The 19,246-nt window shown below is 38.2% G+C and overlaps 1 protein-coding gene across 1 annotated transcript in view; it reads right to left on the minus strand.

Moving 5' to 3' along the window:
• Nucleotides 1–19,246, minus strand: part of Dlg2 (discs large MAGUK scaffold protein 2) — a 1,821,467-nt gene that overhangs the window by 466,811 nt on the left and 1,335,410 nt on the right. Inside the window, 2 exon segments of the mRNA XM_032895287.1 lie at nt 6,609–6,701; nt 6,703–6,746. Coding sequence (XP_032751178.1) covers nt 6,609–6,701; nt 6,703–6,746 — 137 coding nt within the window.

The following is a 19,246-nucleotide window of genomic DNA, read 5'->3' on the forward strand; positions in this document are numbered from 1 at the left end:
GGTTATAGAGGGGAAAGCGTAAGATTTTTAAACCTTAAATTATAACGTGACAAGGAGCTTGACAACCAACAACTAATGTTACTGCTCTAAAAATGACAAATGATACTAGATTTTATGTCTTTGGGTATTATGCAGAAATGGTAAAAAGGACTACAGTTTTATAATATATTTGGCTCTGAGGAGCGTCTTGCCAAGGTTTAAGAAGAAACAGTGTATGGAACTATATGAAAGATAAAAATCCCAAAACTTTAATGTTGCCAACTTTCGACCAGCTGTCTCAAGATACTGCAGATCAAGTAATAATCTATTCACTCAGAGTGTAACAGTAAGTTTCCAAACATCTGCTCTCTCTGGCATTCAATTAAACAAACAGACAAAAAATTTAATGCCATGAAGCCAAGGACATTAAAATACTACATGGAAATATACAATACATACCAAATATTTGGGTGACCATGAAACATGCAACTGTCTGGTCATATAACCTCATTTCAAACACTATAAGTTTGTGGCAAAGTAGACAATATAATTCTTCCTTACAGCACAATTTGTGCCAAGATCAGGTGGTGTAAAATTGCCTGTCTTTAAAAGTGGAAAATAGATAGTAAGGAATGCAAAGATATTTTAAGTGAAAATCTATTTATAATAAATAAGTGAAATGTGATAACAAATGTTGGCAATTCCTTTAGTTTCTACCCAGCAGCTACCTAGTCAGAAAAAGACTTAGATGGTCTAACTCACATGTGCTTAATAGATACTAGCTCTCAATTCTGTCATAGACCTCCTGAATATGTTTTAACTTGCTATGACATACTGAGACTCTTAAATCCTAACAGAGACCTACCCCCTTCCCAGAAGGTCTCCAAAAGGATATGGGCACACCAACCAAGGACCCTACCTCGATTGTGACACAGCAATCACTGGGAAACACTGTCCCAATGCCTTGTACACTGCCAGGGCTCTGCCTGAACTGTGGACAAGCAGGATATCCAGAGAGTTAAATGTCTCATATGGCATAAGACTAGGTGAAGTCATCTCTCTCATGTTCCTCCTCCATAGAAAAAAAGGCTTCTTATCTTCTGTGTCTTATGGCCAGGCTGACTCTGCCTGTGTTGCAATGGCAATGACAGGAACTTGGAAGAACTGTTTAGGTAGTGGAATATAAAGTAACTTCTCTCATTTTAATTAATATATGACATCTAGATTATAATTTATGCTTCTCACGTCTCTGATTACATTGGTGGCTAAGCTAACTATAGCTTGACAGTTAAACAATAGGCAATTAGCTCCTTAGCCCAAGGCAACCCACCACTGTGTTAGCTCATTCAACAATTCCATACATGGCTAAGACTACCAGATCTCTTATTAACACGACAGACAGGTTTCACTTGCTCACAGATTTCATGTGAAAGATACACACTTCAAATTTAACCTTTTGCTACTCCCTTATCTAAAAAACTCAATTTTCAGTGACTGTTCCCCAATGACCAACCACCTGTGTCTTAAAGCAAATAATTGGATAGAAAAGACACAAACTTCATTCAAGGTTTTAGGATATGAAAGCTTAAGTTATGAGGATCTAAGAAAACACTTGAGGGTCTAGAAAGGCATTTTGAGATTGGTAATTGTAAGATACAAATGTTGGAGAGCAAAAAACAAAAACAAAAATCAAAAACAAACCTTGGGTGGTGATAGGAAAATGATTTAAGATGCAAAAGGGCTTCAGGTTTCTTCCCCTTGCTATGCCATTGTTATGTTAAGAGTTTGAAAGATCAGAGTTCTAACATTAAGCAATGGAGTTCTGCTAAATTATTAGCCTGACTATGGTCAAACATTTCACTATATGGTGCACTTTCATAATCATAAGTTCAAGACTTTAAGTTTCCCCAGGTTGTCTTTTGACTAAAGAATTAAAGATATTTCTCAGGCTAAATCTATATAATCAACTATCATCACAACAAGATCAAAATTTTAAGTTTCCTTTGATTGCTTTTTAAATATAGACTTAAAACTGTTTCTCATTATGCTAAATTTATGTAATTCTGTCCTGTGGCAAGAAGGGGAAAAGCCTGTCTTGCCCCTTCTGCTCCACGTTAGGTTTCTGTCTTACCGGAGCTCACCTTAAAAGCATGTTCATATTTTAACAAATTTATCTCTTTCATAAACTTAAAAATGAAATTAAAAAAATTCTTGAAGGCTCCAGGAGATAAAATACCCCTGTCAATCATTAGCCTAAGTTCCCCACCTGTTATTTATTTCAGAGGGTGGGATTCCTCCTCTGGTTCCCTGGTTTTAGAATTCCCCTCCCCAGCCTCCAAGACCATAGGCCTAAAGGTTTCAAATGCACACTTATGAAAAGTTCTTCTCCTGAACTTACTTAACTTTGTGTTTTGCCTCTAATTGTATATGCATTTCACCATCTTCACCCAGGGCAGTGCCAGAGAAGCAACTCACAGGTGCTTCTCTCACAGATGCTTCTACTGGGCCTGGACTTTCCTAGCTACAGATGGTCCTACAGACTCTGGACAGCAATGAAACAGCCAGCTCTCCCAGAACTTGAGCAGCATCCCCATCCCAATTTCCTTAGCTTCCCAGGAGACAGAACGAATGCCCTGAAGTCTACAGGAAATATTTTAAAGAATAGGACAACTTCACTCCTGTTCCCCCACCCCTTCCTAGTTCCTTATTTTTTTATTGGATATTTTACTTATTTACATTTTAAGTGTTATCCCCTTTCCTGGTTTCCCCTTCACAATCCCTTATTCCATTCCTCCTCCCCTTGTTTCTATGAGGGTGCTCCCCCACCCTCCCACCTACTCCCACCTAAATGTTGGCAATTCTTCCAGGCTCCTCCCAACAGCTACCTAGAAACAGCTTGTCTAGTTGTCTGCCAGGCTCAAGCCAACCTGGGTGCATAAGAAGACTTTTGGTCTCTGGTCTCTCTCTCCATCTTCTCCCTCTCCCCTCCCCATCTGCCTCCCTCCCTCTCTTCCCATCTTCAGTCTCCTTCCATGTGTTTCCAGCTGTTCCCTTCTTTCTTTGCCTCTACCCCATTTCCAGGCCAGCTTCCCCTTGCACTAATAGACTTTCTACATGCTAGGTGTGTTGCATGGCTTGGTTGTTCAGGCAGACACCTTAGCCAGGCTGCTAAGGTCCTCCCTCCTGTCTCATTATACTCCATATTTAAAAACACAACAAATACTTCAGAAATACGAGACGAATGAGACAAACATCCTAAAAAATTGTGCAATGATGATATGGCAGTACAAACTTGTACATATATATGAAAAAGGTACCAATCTTTGCCATGTCTAAGGGCAGGACTATAAAAGGAGATAAGCATAGAAAATAATCTTCAATGCAATAAGAGAAAAAGATGGTGGTGAGTATACAGTATGTATCTATGGGGAAGTATTACATTCTCCACTCTTAAAGGGCCCCATCAGAAGTGAAATATCACTTCACACAGTTGATTTTCTGTGGGATTGTGAGGTTCCAAACAAAGATGACATTTAAGGTTTAAATTCTGAAACATAAGAACTTTCTTACAAGGGGATGCATACTCTATATAGTATGAATCAGGAGATGCCCAACATAAAGTTATCTTACTTGTGAAGCCAAGGGGGGTATTATTAAGATTATGCCTGCTCTCTCAAGGCTGCAGTCTTACTTAGGGTAAGTGATGGGAGAGTTTCAGAACTGTAGGTATCTATCCATAAAGCCTAAAAAAACTAATGGGTGTTCAATATAAACTGATTTTTATTTGTTGCAATTCTCAGGGTTTTGCTAAGCAAGCTCATTTATTGAGCCATAGCCCAGTGTTGAGTTTCATTTTTGGGCCAGTGTACTTAAAGTACTCTGAGTGGGTAACATATTGGGGACATTTCCTAAGGACCAAAAGAAGGAAGTGGGGTAAGCAACTTCAGAAAGAATGGCATATTTAGAGTGCTGCAGCTGGTAAGTCACAGAGCCTAAATCATGTGCACTTCCTTTGTGGAGAGAAAAGTGGAAGAGTATTAAAAATGATATTTTAAAGTAGAGGTTAAACAGAGTGATGAGGGAACACCAACAGATATCTTGGGAGCTGAAGCAAAATAACTGGCGTTCAGGATAGTATCACTATTGTTTGTTTGTTTTTCTCTCTCAGGGTCACTTTTTTTCTTCCAGAATATTTTAAAGTGAACAATTTTCTTTCCTTTTCTTTCATTCCAAGATTCCGCTTACCAGTTCCCTTGGAAGTACTAATTATGGTTTTCCTTATATAGGACAGAAGAGAACTATTATTGTGGAAGGTTCATTAAAAAAAACCACATTCATTTCTTAACACTTAAACCAGGGAAAATTATGTCATAGCTAGTTTTGAAATTATTGTATTACAATGAATGTAAAATTATCATGGAAAAATACAATGGCATCTGAAAAAAATCATAGGTAGAATTATATGGATATAAAGGTCTTTTTCCTTAGAATTTAGAAATAAGTCTACAGATTTAGGCCCAGCTTCAAGAAATCAGCAGGCAGGTGTAGCCTGACTTCACAATGGCATCAGAAGAAATGCTGAGAAACTTACATCTAACTCCGATTATGTAACGGGTGAAACCCATTCTAAGGCAGCCATTACTTGAAAATGAAAGTTTCCCCTTCATTTTTAATGTAGAAGATGGTTTCACACTTTATTCTAATGTCAAGATGTTAAGAATTAAGTTTATGTTATAAGCAAACGTTGTTCATATCTTAAGTACCTAAAATAATTTTTCTTATTTGGAAATGCAACATCACAAGATTAATGTCCAAAGTACATAAAGAAACCAAAGCTTCACAGATTCTGGAGAATGAAAACAGTGGTGACTTTAGGTGGTCAAGAATTTGGAACCCCGAGTAGCAAGTTTGACCAAAGGTCTTACTGATGCTTTTTCCTCTGTCTCCTCCTTTCTTCATTTCTTTGTTCATTCGTTCACTCTTTCCTTCCTTATGTTGGCCTGTGCAACTTGACTGGATGTTTTCTCAACAGAGGATGTCCTTCTTAAAGACTGTCTACTCTTCAGTAGTTGGATGGGACACTCGTTAAACTACTAACTAAATCATAAGCAAAGGAAGGAGAGACAGAACTGACTGACAGATTCAACAAAACGAATGCCATCCTGTGCACGAGAAAATATTATATTGCAATATAAGTATTTCTTGACATGATGAATATGCATGGACAGCCAGATTGCATTATTTGCAAAGCCAATTTATTACATATTCAATGATAAGAATATGACTACGTTGGTAAATATCTCTGCTCCTGTTTTCTTTAGGAATTATTCTGTCATGGGAAATAAATGTTACTTTATAAAGAAGTATAGGAGTTTATGAAACAATACATACCATATATAGAGATGAATTCAGTACAAAGGCTATTCACAATCAGAAGTTAGACCACCAGGATTAAACAGAAACACTCCCTAAGGCTTAGGAATATAAGAATAACCAATAGAAAACTTTGATGCTTTATCTCCAAAGTTTACATATATCATGAAATGATCTTTCTGTTGAATTGTACATACTACTCTTCCCCTAACAATTTTCATAAAGGAAGAGGAGATAATGGCTCCTTGGTGATATAATTCATCTTATGTAGTTAGACAGGCATTAGGCTTAGAAGCCCTTGGAGCTTTGGATAAACTCTTACCACACACACAATAGACTTTTTGACTCCACTTCTGTGTTTACAGAGGACCATTGCTCATGAAAACGGATTCATTTGAGAATATGCTAAGGAGATGGGAGGAATAATTATCTCCTTAATGAGATAATGTATTTTCCTTCCCGAAAGCCTTTTCCAGGATGTAACGGCTCATGGAGCTTTTATCACGCTGCGCTACTAAGTCTGCCTGCTTTCCTTTTCTATCTTTCTCTCTCTCTCTTTTAGATACTGGCCAAATATCTAAGCATGCTTGCCTAGCACTAGGGCTTTCCCATTCTTTCTTTGAGGCACCCCATCCTTTCTGCAGTTCTGCTGCTTGATGATGCTCATTGCTTCACAGGTATATAATACAAGTTAAATAAGTTAAAGGAAAGGTTATAATCTGATAAGAGGAAGGAGGAGTCAGTGGGAGGAGGAGGAGGAGGAGGAGGAGGAGGAGGAGGAGGAGGAGGAGGGAGGAGGAGGAGGAGGAGGAGGAGCAGGAGGAGCAGGAGCAGGAGCAGGAGCAGGAGGAGGAGGAGGAGGAGGAGGAGGAGGAGGAGGAGGAGGAGGAGGAGGAGGAGGAGGAGGAGGAGGAGGAGAAGAAGAAGAAGAAGAAGAAGAAGAAGAAGAAGAAGAAGAAGAAGAAGAAGAAGAAGAAGAAGAAGAGGAAGAAGAAGCCATCTCTCAGTCAGTAAGAGCACATTGACATTGAGTGGGCATATGAGAGGTACTCAGATGGTGGCCATCTGCAAACCTGGAGGAATGCCCTAGTAAAAAATGAAGCAATAGTTTTTTGTAATTCTGAGAAAATAAATTTCTGTTGTTTAAACCATCTGGTCTAGGGTATTTTGTTATAGCTTCCCAAGTTAAGACAGTCACACTAGGAGAAAGAAGAGGCTTATGCACTTGTACACAGTTTTGCTTGGGTCACACTCACCATTAGCAGCCTGTCTCCTACTTGCAACCTTCCATCTTTCTGTGCAGCTCCACCATCTATAATTTTCGTTACATAAATGCTGTTGTCTCCGGGGAATGTGCTGGTTCCCCACCCCTCCAGCAATACTGAAGCCTAAACCTGGAGGAGAGGAACATAAAATGAAAAAACAAAGATAATTAACTATATGTCAACAACTAACAAATAATTAGTACATTTTTTCTAATAAACAGCAGCAAGGATTCTGCTGAAATCAATGTTATTCTTTAAATATTTGAAGAGATTATTGACTTTTGCTAAAGAAGAAAAGTTTTTTTTTCTTTTTTTACGTAATCATATGTGAATTTTAGTTTTGCCCTATTTGATGACTGGGCACCAATCACTATTATTTCCAGCTAATGAGTTTATGATCACTAACTGGTCAGAACAAGGGCACAGCAAGGGATACAGCTTTTATCCCCTTCAAGATCAGAGCTGTATTTTTGCGTTGAGAGTCTCAAGCATATTTAAATAAGACACCTTTCCTTTTCCTTTTAAAATGAATAGAAAAAGTATAAGATCATTTAAAATGTGGACTCATATTTTAAGCAATGAGTTTTTACTCTGGTTTGAAAAAATGCTTATTTTTATTTAACTATGGAAATAGTTAAGCTCAGCAAAAGGAAAATTATCTGCTGACTATAAAGTAATTGTAAAATATGATTTATAGACATGTTGTAAATATAATTGACTATGTACTTGGCAAAATACTTATAGTATATATAAAAATAGTATGCAAATCACTAAAAATTACAGGAATAGAATAATTGAAGCCCATTGGAATTAAACACAGAGGTTTGTGTTTCATGTCCTAAACACACACACACACACACACACACACACACACACACACACACACACACGAACACATTAACTAACTGACAAATCTGTCATAACATTTTTGGCAATTTATATGATAATGAAAAATGCTTGTATAGCCATTAACTATATTTCATTATGCTTTTGATTATTAATATAGAGTGATTTAAATACAACCCCTTAAGATAATATGAACAATGGCAAAATGACAACATAGTGAATTATAAAGTTATACCCTGGAATTTTATTAAAAATGCAATAGTTTTGTTAAACAAACTATAATAGTTGTTAAAATAATGGAAAGTGGTCCCAAATTGATAGGACAATTAAAGTGTTATCTAATTTCCTACTGAGGTGAGTAATTATTCTTTATTGGTGCTTTGACACTCCCCATAGAACCATGAATATATTTCTCTTCCTAGGACTTAAAGCAATGATCAAAGAATAAATAAAATGTCTATAAACTGTGTTTTCCTAAGAACTTTAAAATATACATTAGTACAGGCTGTCTAAAACTCTAATTTCACTGGCTAATTGAGCAAAAGAATATTTTTAAAATATATCTTCAACACTTGCATTTTCTTTTTTTTTATAACATATTCAAAGTGCTTTCATTTTATTGTGCAGCAAGGGTATAGGATAGTACAAATAAAAATGGGTCTTGTTGGGGTTGGGGATTTAGCTCAGTGGTAGAGCACTTGCCTAGCAAGCACAAGGCCCTGGGTTCGGTCCCCAGCTCTGAAAAATAGAAAAGAAAAAAAAATGGGTCTTGTTAATATCAGGTTGTTTAATTTTCTTTTTTTTTTTTTTTTTTGTAAACAGGTGACTAAGAAGAATGGCATTATCAGGCAAATTGACACAAGCTGTGTAGAAATTTGGATGGTTATCAACCATTTTTCGAATTTATTTGAAGATCAGATAAACATTTTCACTTAAGTATGAGTTTGTTGGACTATATGCATACTGTGAACATTTTTGAAGTCTAGTTTTTCTTTGTACCCTAAGCAGGAGACTAGTTTTGAAAATAGTTTCCTGTAATTCTTATTTAAAAGAGAACAGTTTAGAATTCTGGTGATACAAAAGCAGACAGGTTTGAACTTGTTATAAAAGACCATGTATAACTTTCTATGTAATTTTGTTTTTCATCTTTGACCTTGATGGTCCTGCACTATACCCATCTTTCTCCATTAATTTGTTCAGGTTAGAGAAATACATAAAAAAAGAGGAATACTAAATGAATAGCTGTTCCTTAATTTTAGCATTATAAGGTTAGTATTATAAGGTAAGCAAGCAGATAAAATACAAAACATAAAGGCCCTGGTACAGGGCACTTGCATTATCACAGGCAGTCTACTGCATTTGTAGCACAACAGAGGTCATTCCAACCGCAGAAAAGAAAATGTTAAACACATATCTAAGAGCTCTGATTTACATCCACTAGACCAGCAATAAATGCCAAAGACAGTCTTGGTTCCTGAGAGCTATGGAACACATTAGCACCATAAAGAAGATTAAGTCCCACAAAGAGAATAACTATAGAGTTGACATTTGAAGTTGAAGACTCTATAAAGACCATGAAATCACTATGAACACTGTGGACATAAATACATCAGCTGAAAAACTGTTTCCTCCTCTTCCTTTTTTGAGATTAGGTTTATGTACTTCTTTTTATTTAATGACACTACTCAAGGTGAAGTCAGATGTTTGGAGTACACCTAACTCTGAGACCCAGAGAATGTGATGGCACACAGCTAAACATTTCTCACATTTTAATGATATATGGATATGTTTTAAACCAACCCTCACTGAATAATTCTCTAATATTTTTAAGTAGTATTCCTTTTATGATTTTGGTACTTCCAGACAGGGTTTCACTGTGTTGTGCAGTCTGTCCTTAAACTCACGATCTTTTTGCCTCAACCTCCTGGGAACTGAAAAGAAAACAGGTATGTAGGTATGTATATCATGCCTAGTCATATTCCAGATATTCAGTTCAGTATGCTATATAAAGTGAAACTCTGCCTACATAAATAAAACCAGTTTACTTACAGGTAAAAAAATCCATATATGTTGTAAGATTCAATGTATTCTCATCCACCCATCCACACATTCATTCATAAAACTAACATCTCCTAAATACATTCTATAGCTTTCTTGATTTGAGACAGGGTTATATGTAGCACAGGACAGCCTCAAACTTTTTATGAAGGCAAAACTGGACTTGAGTTTCTGACCCTTTCACTCTTCCACTTTCCAAGTGCTAGGTTTACGAGCATAAGTGTCCATGCTGATCTATTCAATGTATATTATAGCCAATTTCTTTCCATTTTGACCAAGACAGTCATCCTGTTATATTTATCATGGCTGCAATAGAAATAAACTGTCTAGGGCTGGAGAGATGGCTCAGCGGTTAAGAGCACCCGACTATTCTTCCAGAGGTCCTGAGTTCAATTCCCAGCAACCACATGGTGGCTCACAACCATCTGTAAAGAGATCCGATGCCATCTTCTGGTGTATCTGAAGACAGCTACAGTGTACTTATATATAATAAATGAATAAATCTTTTTTTTTAAAAAAGAAATAAACTGGCTAGAGTATTCCTTTAAGGCTTTATTCAAATATCAATTTCTCTATAAGCCTGAACCTGATTTTTCTACTAAATAATGTTCTTAACCTTACACTCTATTGGTTAGAGTTAATTGTCAAGTTAATACAATCTAGAATCACATAGAAAGAGAGTTTCAATGGGAAGTTGTCTAGATCAGTTTTGCCTTTCGATATGTCTGTGGGGCATTGGCCTGATTCTGTTAATTGATGTAGAAAGACCCAGTCTAAAGGTGGGCAGTATTCCTTGGGGTTGGAGTCTGATTCTGTACAAGGGAAGAAGGTGAGTTGAGCATAGCATTAGTTCATTGTTTTCTGATCTTGAATAAAATATAGTGTAACCAGCTACTTCAACTTTCTGCCACTTGATTTGTCTGCAACGATGGACTATAACCTGGAATCTTAAGGTAGAAAAATCGTTCTCCCCTAAAGTGCTTTTTTCAGGGGGTTTTATCATAGTAATAGTAAAAGGAGTGAATACATCTACCCCTTTTAACATGCTCTACTTTCTGTTTTCTCTTAGCATTTATTACCTTGTAATAAGTCATCTCTGTGGCTTTCTGTTTGTGATATAGGTTCTGTCTTTAGCCAAGGCTGGCCTGGGATTCTTGAGCTCATGTGATTTTCCTACTGTAGCCTCCAAAAAGCTGGGATTATCAGCACAGACATTCATTTGTACACATTCATTCATAATTACAGTTATCTTCTAGCTGAAAATTCAAGTTCTACAATGACATGGATTTTTGTTTTCTATTTGTGTAAACGGAGAAAAGTCGGACGTGGAAGTTTGAACATAAGTATATTTCTCAGTAAGAAAAAGAACAAATGATTGTGAAAGGAGGAAGAGGGCACAGGTCTCTTAAAAGAAAAAAAAACCCTCTCTCTAAAGGGAAGATTGATGACCTTGAGTTAGTGAGGGGGCAGCATGTTGAATAGTCAATGGAACCAGTGAGTATGTGAAACAAACCTCTGGCTTAGGAGAACTCAAATAAGCTTCCTACCACCTGTTTGCCCAGAGTTTATGCCAAATTTAAGCAAGGAAAGGGTAGCAGCAGAGACAGCATCTCATCCCGACTTCTTTATCTAACAACTGTGGAAATACCTTTCTCAGATTTCTAATGTGAAATAAAAGGGTAGACACACTATATCCTATGGAGATTGACACATAATAGACTCTGGATAAACACAATCCCCTGCTTTCACGGAGACCCTTTGGCTGCTGAGAAAGTCGGACACTTAAAATACTTTTGACGGGAGGGGTATGATGTGGTGGAGGTATTGAGAGAAATGTGACTTTTTAAAGGGAAAAGGATCAACAAAATCTCAGCGTTTCAGCTTCATCTTACGTGGAAGGATAATTCATAAAAGAGAATTCACCCTTGACCCCAACTCTCCCTCTGGATTCCAGACATACTGAACAATAGCACCAATAAAACCCAGCTTTCCTGAACCTGGCATAAAAGCATTCCTAGGACAACATGTTTCCAAGGTAGTACAATAGAATTATAAATATTTGTGTCAGCAATGCCAAAAATCATGAAATAAAAGCTCTCATTGGTCACTGGGTCTTTAAAAGCCTTCATGATGGTATGCACTCATTGATAAGTGGCTATTTGCCCAAATGCTTGAATTATACTAGATGTACAGAACACATGAAACTCAAGAAGGATGACCAAAATGCGAACACTTCACTCCTTCTTTAAAAGGGGAACAAGAATACCCTTGGGAGGGAATAGGGAGGCAAAGTTTAGAACAGAGGCAGAAGGAACACCCATTCATTCAGAGCCTGCCCCACATGTGGCCCATACATATACAGCCACCCAATTAGATAAGATGGATGAAGCAAAGAAGTGCAGGCTGACAGGAACCAGATGTAGATCTTTCCTGAGAGACACAGCCAGAATACAACAAATACATAGGTGAATGCCAGCAGCAAACCACTGAACTGAGAACGGGAACCCCGTTGAAGAAATCTTAGAAAGGACTAAAAGAGCTTGAAGGGGCTTGAGACCCCATATGAACAACAATGCCAACCAACCAGAGTTTCCAGGGACTAAGCCACTACCCAAGGACTATACATGGACTGACCCTGGGCTCTAACCTCATAGGTAGCAATGAACAGCCTAGTAAGGGCACCAGTGGAAGGGGAAGCCTTTAGTCCTGCCAAGACTGAACTCCCAGTGAACGTGATTGTTGGGGGGGGAGGTGGTAATGGGGGGAGGATGGGGAGGGGAACACCCATATAGAAGGGGAGAGGGAGGGGTTAGGGGGACGTTAGCCCGGAAACCAGGAAGGGGAATAACAACCGAAATGTAAATAAGAAATACTCAAGTTAATAAAGATGGAGAAAAAAAAAGCTTTCATGATAAGGACATAGCTCTAGACCATGAAATTAGTCAATTACAAAGTCTATTTAGTGAAAAGCCTTGGTAGTGCTCACCATTATACCACCCACTGTGGGCACTTTGGTCATTAAAACAAAAACTCAATATTCCTATTAGCTGGCTACATAGAAAGCTAATACAGAAAACCCTACCTAATCATATCACAGAAGTAGGTAAAATTAACAGACATTTCTGGGCTCCCATGAAGAATAAAGACATCCCAAACTCAAACAGCTAATCCTCTAGTAATCAAACTATGCTTGACAAATGTGGGTGTGCCCATAGTATTTTAAGAGTCCATCTATTATATAAAGCTGGCTTCACTACAGATTTTTTATGTATTTCTGATTGTATTCCATCACGCATGTTAGCACAGAAGATGCAGCTACTGGGAAGGAACACACGAATCTTACTAACACCTTTAATTGACCTGTTCCAATACAGAATGTCTTCCTCGCTGTATAAATAGAGAAGCCGGTGAGTGGATCACAGTTCAGGCTTTCAGTGGTTGTCTGCCTACACAGAGGGGGAGGTGTCGGTGAAAGGCGGGGGATGGAGTTGAAGTCTTGGCAGCATAGATTGATGCTGCGCTTGGGAAGCTCAGAATAAAATGAAGTACTTAAAAATGTCATATGATCACAATGTGCCCATGCATTCCTTGTGGGCGTAAAGCACTGAGCCTTGCGATGGCTGAGAACCATTCAATAACTTGCTTCGACATCATTTAATGTGACTTTACTGGGACAGCCCCTGAGGGCTTCTCCAAACAATTTGATATTATTAAACAGCTTGGTTCTGTCACAGCTTACTTAGAATCTGCCACTGAGGGTGTTTGCTGCTTTATAGAGAGCACTATTAGTATTCTGCATATGCTTTCATTAAGCATATGGTCCTGAACTCTGGTTGGCCTGTCTTAGAACACACCTACCCTCAAGGGCAACTTAATATTTGAATGTACACACAAGCCAGTTAAGAAGAAAGAAGGGGAAAAATCCGACCCATGTGTCTGCTCGGTACTGATAACAGACCATTTGACATCTCTCTACATTTAGAAAGAAAAACTGCTTAAAATAACCAGTGATGCGCCTTTTATTTTTATTTGCGAGATGAATGAATCCCTTTGGTTACAGTGGGTCTATGTAATTAAAAGTCAAAACCGATTTGCTTATTCTTCGGATTTGTTTTCTTCTAGATTCAAAAGACAAAGTTCTGGAAGTGAAAACATGGCCCTTTGAAAACTCTCTGCAGTGCTCAGTACTCCGTACAGGGTCTCTCCCAGGTCACCCTATGAACTACAGCAGCCCACGCTGAAGACTTTTCCCCTTAGTACCTATTTCGTGAGATTCCCAGAAACTCTTTTTATTTTGTTTTTGCTATTATGACTCACCTTTTTTTATTTATCTTTTAAAGATTTATTTATTACTCTTCCAATTTATTTGATATTTTATGTATTTACATTTCGAATGTTATTCCCTTTCTTCCCCCTCTCCCAGACTCCTCCCCCTGCTTCTATGACGATGCTCCCACTCCTACCTCAACACCCTGGCATTCCCTTACGTTGGGGAAACGAGCCTTCACAGGACCAAGGGCTGAAGGGGTTTGCAACACCATAGGAAGATCAACAATATCAACCAACCTGACCTCACAGAAACTTTTGACATATCATTTTCATGTCTGCTGTTCTCTCTGACTCAAAGGAGCAAGTGCACTCTCTTTTCTAAAGCTATATCTGTCCTCATAGGAAGTTGCTTGCTTTTCCTTCATCCCCTCCTCTGGGATTGGCTATTCTTTCGTATCTGAAAAGATATTCTCTTGAACTCATAACAGCTTTTCTTGTAGAGCAGACATTTGTGAACAGTGATTGACATTTAGCTCCTGCCTCCACTGACCATACTGAAAATCTTAATCTTATCCTCTTCATTTCATATGCCACAGTCATTGTCTGTAGCATCCCTTACGTGTGAACCACTTCTACAAAATGTCCTTGGTGCCCGGCAATGTGGTTGTGTAGAACCAGTTTCATTATGGAGACAATTTAAGATGAGTTTAGTCTGGATAGATGTATGCCTTAATCCTGATAAAATGAGGAAATCTAGACACAAAAATACACAGGAAGAATTCAAGGGATGATGGAAGTTGATATTGGAAAAATAAACTTATAAACCAAGAAATACTAAAGATTTTCAATGACCGTAAGAGTTGGGAAGACTTGAACACTCCCCTGTCCCCAGGATCTTCTGGAAAGAATCAACCTATTGACACCTCCACATCGGATCTGTAGCCTCATGGCCTAGCCTGTCAGAGAACATATCTAAACCATTCACTTGGTAGTGCTTTGTCGGGGCAGGCTTAGGAAGTGATTATAACTTCTGGTCTCCAGGGGCTCAGTGGTAATATTTATTATATACAAATCTTCCTTTTTAAATGATAGTCTTACAAATACATTGCCACATGCAAGTTATGTTAGTGTTCCCTTCTCCTGTAGTGAGTGCAGTTGTATAAATTACAAATGAGTTGCATCAGGTGAGCAGCTCAGTCAGTTGCCCAGAATATTCATGCTTAGGTCTCACAAATGTGATATTCTACATGAACCGAAACACTGCTGTTGTAGCTGACCCTCCTAACCTTTCAGTCAGTGGTTCTCAACCTTGCTAATGCTGCCACTCTTTAACATAGCTTCTTATGTTGTGGTAGCCCCTAACCATAAAAATTATTTCATTGCTACTTCATTTCTGTAATTTTGCTACTGTTATGAATCATAATCTTAATTATCTGATATGGAGGAATTTGACCCATGAGTTGAGTATTGCTGTGTAACATTATCTTGTTTCTTTAATTTATCTGACTATATCTCTGTTTTCTTTGAGGGATTACCTTGCATATGTGTTTTATGTGTGTGTAAATTCCTCTGTGCCTGTCCATGTATGCACAGGAAATTCTGCTTTATTCTCTTACAGACAATTTTCCTGAACTCAAAGTTTGGTTAGATACTGGTACAGTAAGTAACAATCAACTTGTGACAAACGAAGGAACCCAGAAGGTTACAATCTCTACCTGATCAGAAGTAAAAGAACAAAGTATGCCACTGATAAACATGACGATTCTGAGCATAATGGCAGGACAATGAAGACCATCTCATCTTCAGTTTATTTGACAACAAGAAAGGACAGTCATTAAGCAAGAATAAGGAAGATAATGATGTCAGAGAATTGAAGAAAGTTTTGGAAAATTTTAAGTAGTTTCCCAGAAAGCATGAACTCTATTAAAAAAATACACCAAATTTGCACAAATGGATCTGTAATGATTATCTAATTAAGGCTTGAAACAGATAAATTAATTAGAACATTTAGCGTAGCTTTTTGAAGATTCTTTAAAAATTCTTAGTAGCACAGAAAATAGAGGAATCTCCCCTTATGTGTACTGCTATTCTCTCCCCCTCCCCCTTTCAATAAATTGCATGATCATACAAAACAGGGGTTGCATGATATAGATTATAGTGAGCACAGAGCTGGCATCCAGTGATTGTTGTAGGCCAAGTCTACTAAATCATTCAGTGAGGAGACACATGATATATACATGCTGTTAAACATCTAGCATTCCACATTAACAGAGTCACATATATTTTAGTTCATTTCTTTAGACTAAAAACCTTAGAAAATATGTTACAGTAAACACTTTCAACATGTCAACTACTATGATAGGGACTAGCAGAATTCAAGAAAACTATGTAACATTTTCCCTACAAGGACAATAGGAGTTACCACGGCAAGACAAATTTAGCTATTTACTCACTCAAAAGACTATCACTGGCCATTTTTCTTTGAATGTTATAAGTCAAACACCTGCTCAGACCACAGAACCGCTCTCGGGACTTGGGACAGTTTGATTCTTCTTCTACAGATTTGTTTTCCTAGTGGTCCAATCTATTTTATCATACCTTAAATGGCATATTTTCCAACGTTATAAAATTAAAATATTACCCAGGTAAGAAGCCACCCCTCTCCCTGCCATCACGTGAGTATGGATCTTCCAGGTTAAAATTGGCTACCCTTTGCAAACCAAGCACATTACAATTGATATCCAAATACTTTATATCAAGGCATCAAGATACCCCACCTACAAAGTAATAAAAATAACGTATTATCGCAAAGATATAAAGCCATGTTTTCATATGTTAAAGTTGTATGAGGATTTTCTGGTTGGCAGAATTTGCTGTGGAAACCCAGCTGAAAATACCTCGGTGCATCAAGGTGTGTTTTCATCCACAAAGACAAAGCTTTGATCAGTGACATCCAGTTTACACGCCCCTTCTAGTCTCTATTACTCGAAATTAAAAATACTCTGCACTTAGCCAGAAGCTGGAAAGAAACCAGATGCCCTTCAACAGAGGAATGGATACAGAAAATTTGGTACATCTACACAATGGAATATTATTCAGCTATCAAAAACAATGACTTTATGAAATTCGTAGGCAAATGGTTGGAACTGGAAAATATCATCCTGAGTGAGGTAACCCAATCACAGAAAAACACACATGGTATGCACTCATTGATAAGTGGCTATTAGCCCAAATGCTTGAATTACCCTAGATGCCTAGAACAAATGAAACTCAAGACAGATGATCAAAATATGAATGCTTCACTCCTTCTTTAAAAGGGGAACAAGAATACCCTTGGCAGGGAATAGAGCGGCAAAGATTAAAACAGACACAGAAGGAACACCCATTCAGAGCCTGCCCCACATGTGGCCCATGCATATATAGCCATCCAATTAGACAAGATGGATGAAGCAAAGAAGTGCAGGCTGACAGGAACCGGATGTAGATCGCTCCTGAGAGACACAGCCAGAATACAGCAAATACAGAGGCGAATGCCAGCAGCAAACCACTGAACTGAGAATAGGACCCCGTTGAAGGAATCAGAGAAAGAACTGGAAGAGCTTGAAGGGCTCGAGACCCCATATGAACAACAATGCCAAGCAACCAGAGCTTCCAGGGACTAAGCCACTACCTAAAGACTATACATGGACTGACCCTGGACTCTGACCTCATAGGTAGCAATGAATATCCTAGTAAGAGCACCAGTGGAAGGGGAAGCCCTGGGTCCTGTTAAGACTGAACCCCTAGTGAACTAGATTGTTGGGGGGAGGGTAGCAGGGGGGGGAGGGTTGGGGAGGGGAAAACCAAAAAGGAAGGGGAGGGGGGAGGGGGATGTTTGCCCGGAAACCGGGAAAGGAATAACACTCGAAATGTATATAAGAAATACTCAAGTTAATAAAAAAAAATACTCTGCACTGACCACATATAATGCTTTCTACGTCTTCCTCCTTTTGGGTTGTATTTCAGTTTGGATATGTTGCTGGACCTTAAACTCAGAGCTTTGTGTTGCTATGTAAAATCTAAAGGACATGTTTGAAACGCCTGAGTGGCTGAGGCTCCATCGGGAGGTTTTGTGGGGCAGGGCTAAGATCTTTAGTAACAGCAACTGCCATCAGTTCTCTTTGCCTTCTCACAAACTGTCTTACTGTGAATGGAAATTCCTGGCATCAAACCCTTTCATCTGTGTAGTGTATATCACACAGACACTCAAACAAAGTTTAATTTTACACTCTCACAAAGTTAGTTAGCTTCTCAAAAATACTGTGACAAAACTGAACATATTTAATAAATACTTAAGGTCTCAATAGGTTTGTTTTCTGATTGTAGGATGGCTTAATAAATAAGACATGGTGACTATGTGGATGGTAAAAAGGTTAAAGATACAAACTTTGATTGGTCCTAGCACTTGAGGCCACACAGGACTTTTAGCTTTCTAAGCATTAGGTCTATCAGGAGAATAAAGGAGGCTACAAGCTACTGGTGAGAACTGTGGTAATTTATGAAAATGTACCACAAAATATAAATAGCAGTGGAAAGAGTTTCCACTATCTTTTCCTTTCTCTTCAAGATTATAATGAATTGAATGTGATAACAATTCTTTATAACTCCTACTCATTTATAATTGCATAAAGCTTAGATAAAGATGAAATATTAGCATATAAAATGAATTGCCAGATGCAAAATCATGCCTAACCATTGTCATATCATATATCAGCTCACTTTATTTCCCGGACTATCCTAAATACTTACTGTATATTTTTACAAAACATTTATCTCAACAGAGAAAAGAGATGTATTGTAGAGCTGATTTCCAGTCTCTTACTTTCTGTCATCCTTTCTCTGTTTTTTAATTAATCATTCCATTTGTTTACATCTCAAATGAAATCCTACTTCCTGGTTATCCCATCCACCAATCTCCCATCCCATGATATCCCACTTCCACCCTCCCTCTTCCCTTTTGCTCCCCCCAAACCCACACTTTTCTGCCCCACTGCTCCAGCATTCCCCTTATGCTAATGGATCAAAACTCCCCAGGACCAAGGGCCTGCCCTCCAGGTGCGGTCAGGCAAAGCCATCCTCTATTACTTATGTATCTGGAGCCATGGATCCCTCCAGGTACACTCATTGGTTGGTGGTCTGGACTCTGGGAGAACTGGGTGGTCAGGCAATGACTCCCCTCCAGTGACTCTTTGCATTCCTTGAGTCATGGGTTCTTTAGCTTGTGAAGAATCTCTGTAAGAATTCTGCTTATGTGTGAGATGAAATATAATTAACATTATCTATACATTTAGAACTGCATCAGCTTGGACAGGAATTAAGCTTGGTTCCAAGTATACGGAAACTCTGAATATATCTCAACAATGGACATAATTAACTTGAATGATTTTGAAGAAGTAGGTTCCGTCAATTTTGGATGT

This window comes from Rattus rattus, chromosome 2 (genome assembly GCF_011064425.1).
Source record: "Rattus rattus isolate New Zealand chromosome 2, Rrattus_CSIRO_v1, whole genome shotgun sequence".
NCBI classification, from domain to species: domain Eukaryota; kingdom Metazoa; phylum Chordata; class Mammalia; order Rodentia; family Muridae; genus Rattus; species Rattus rattus.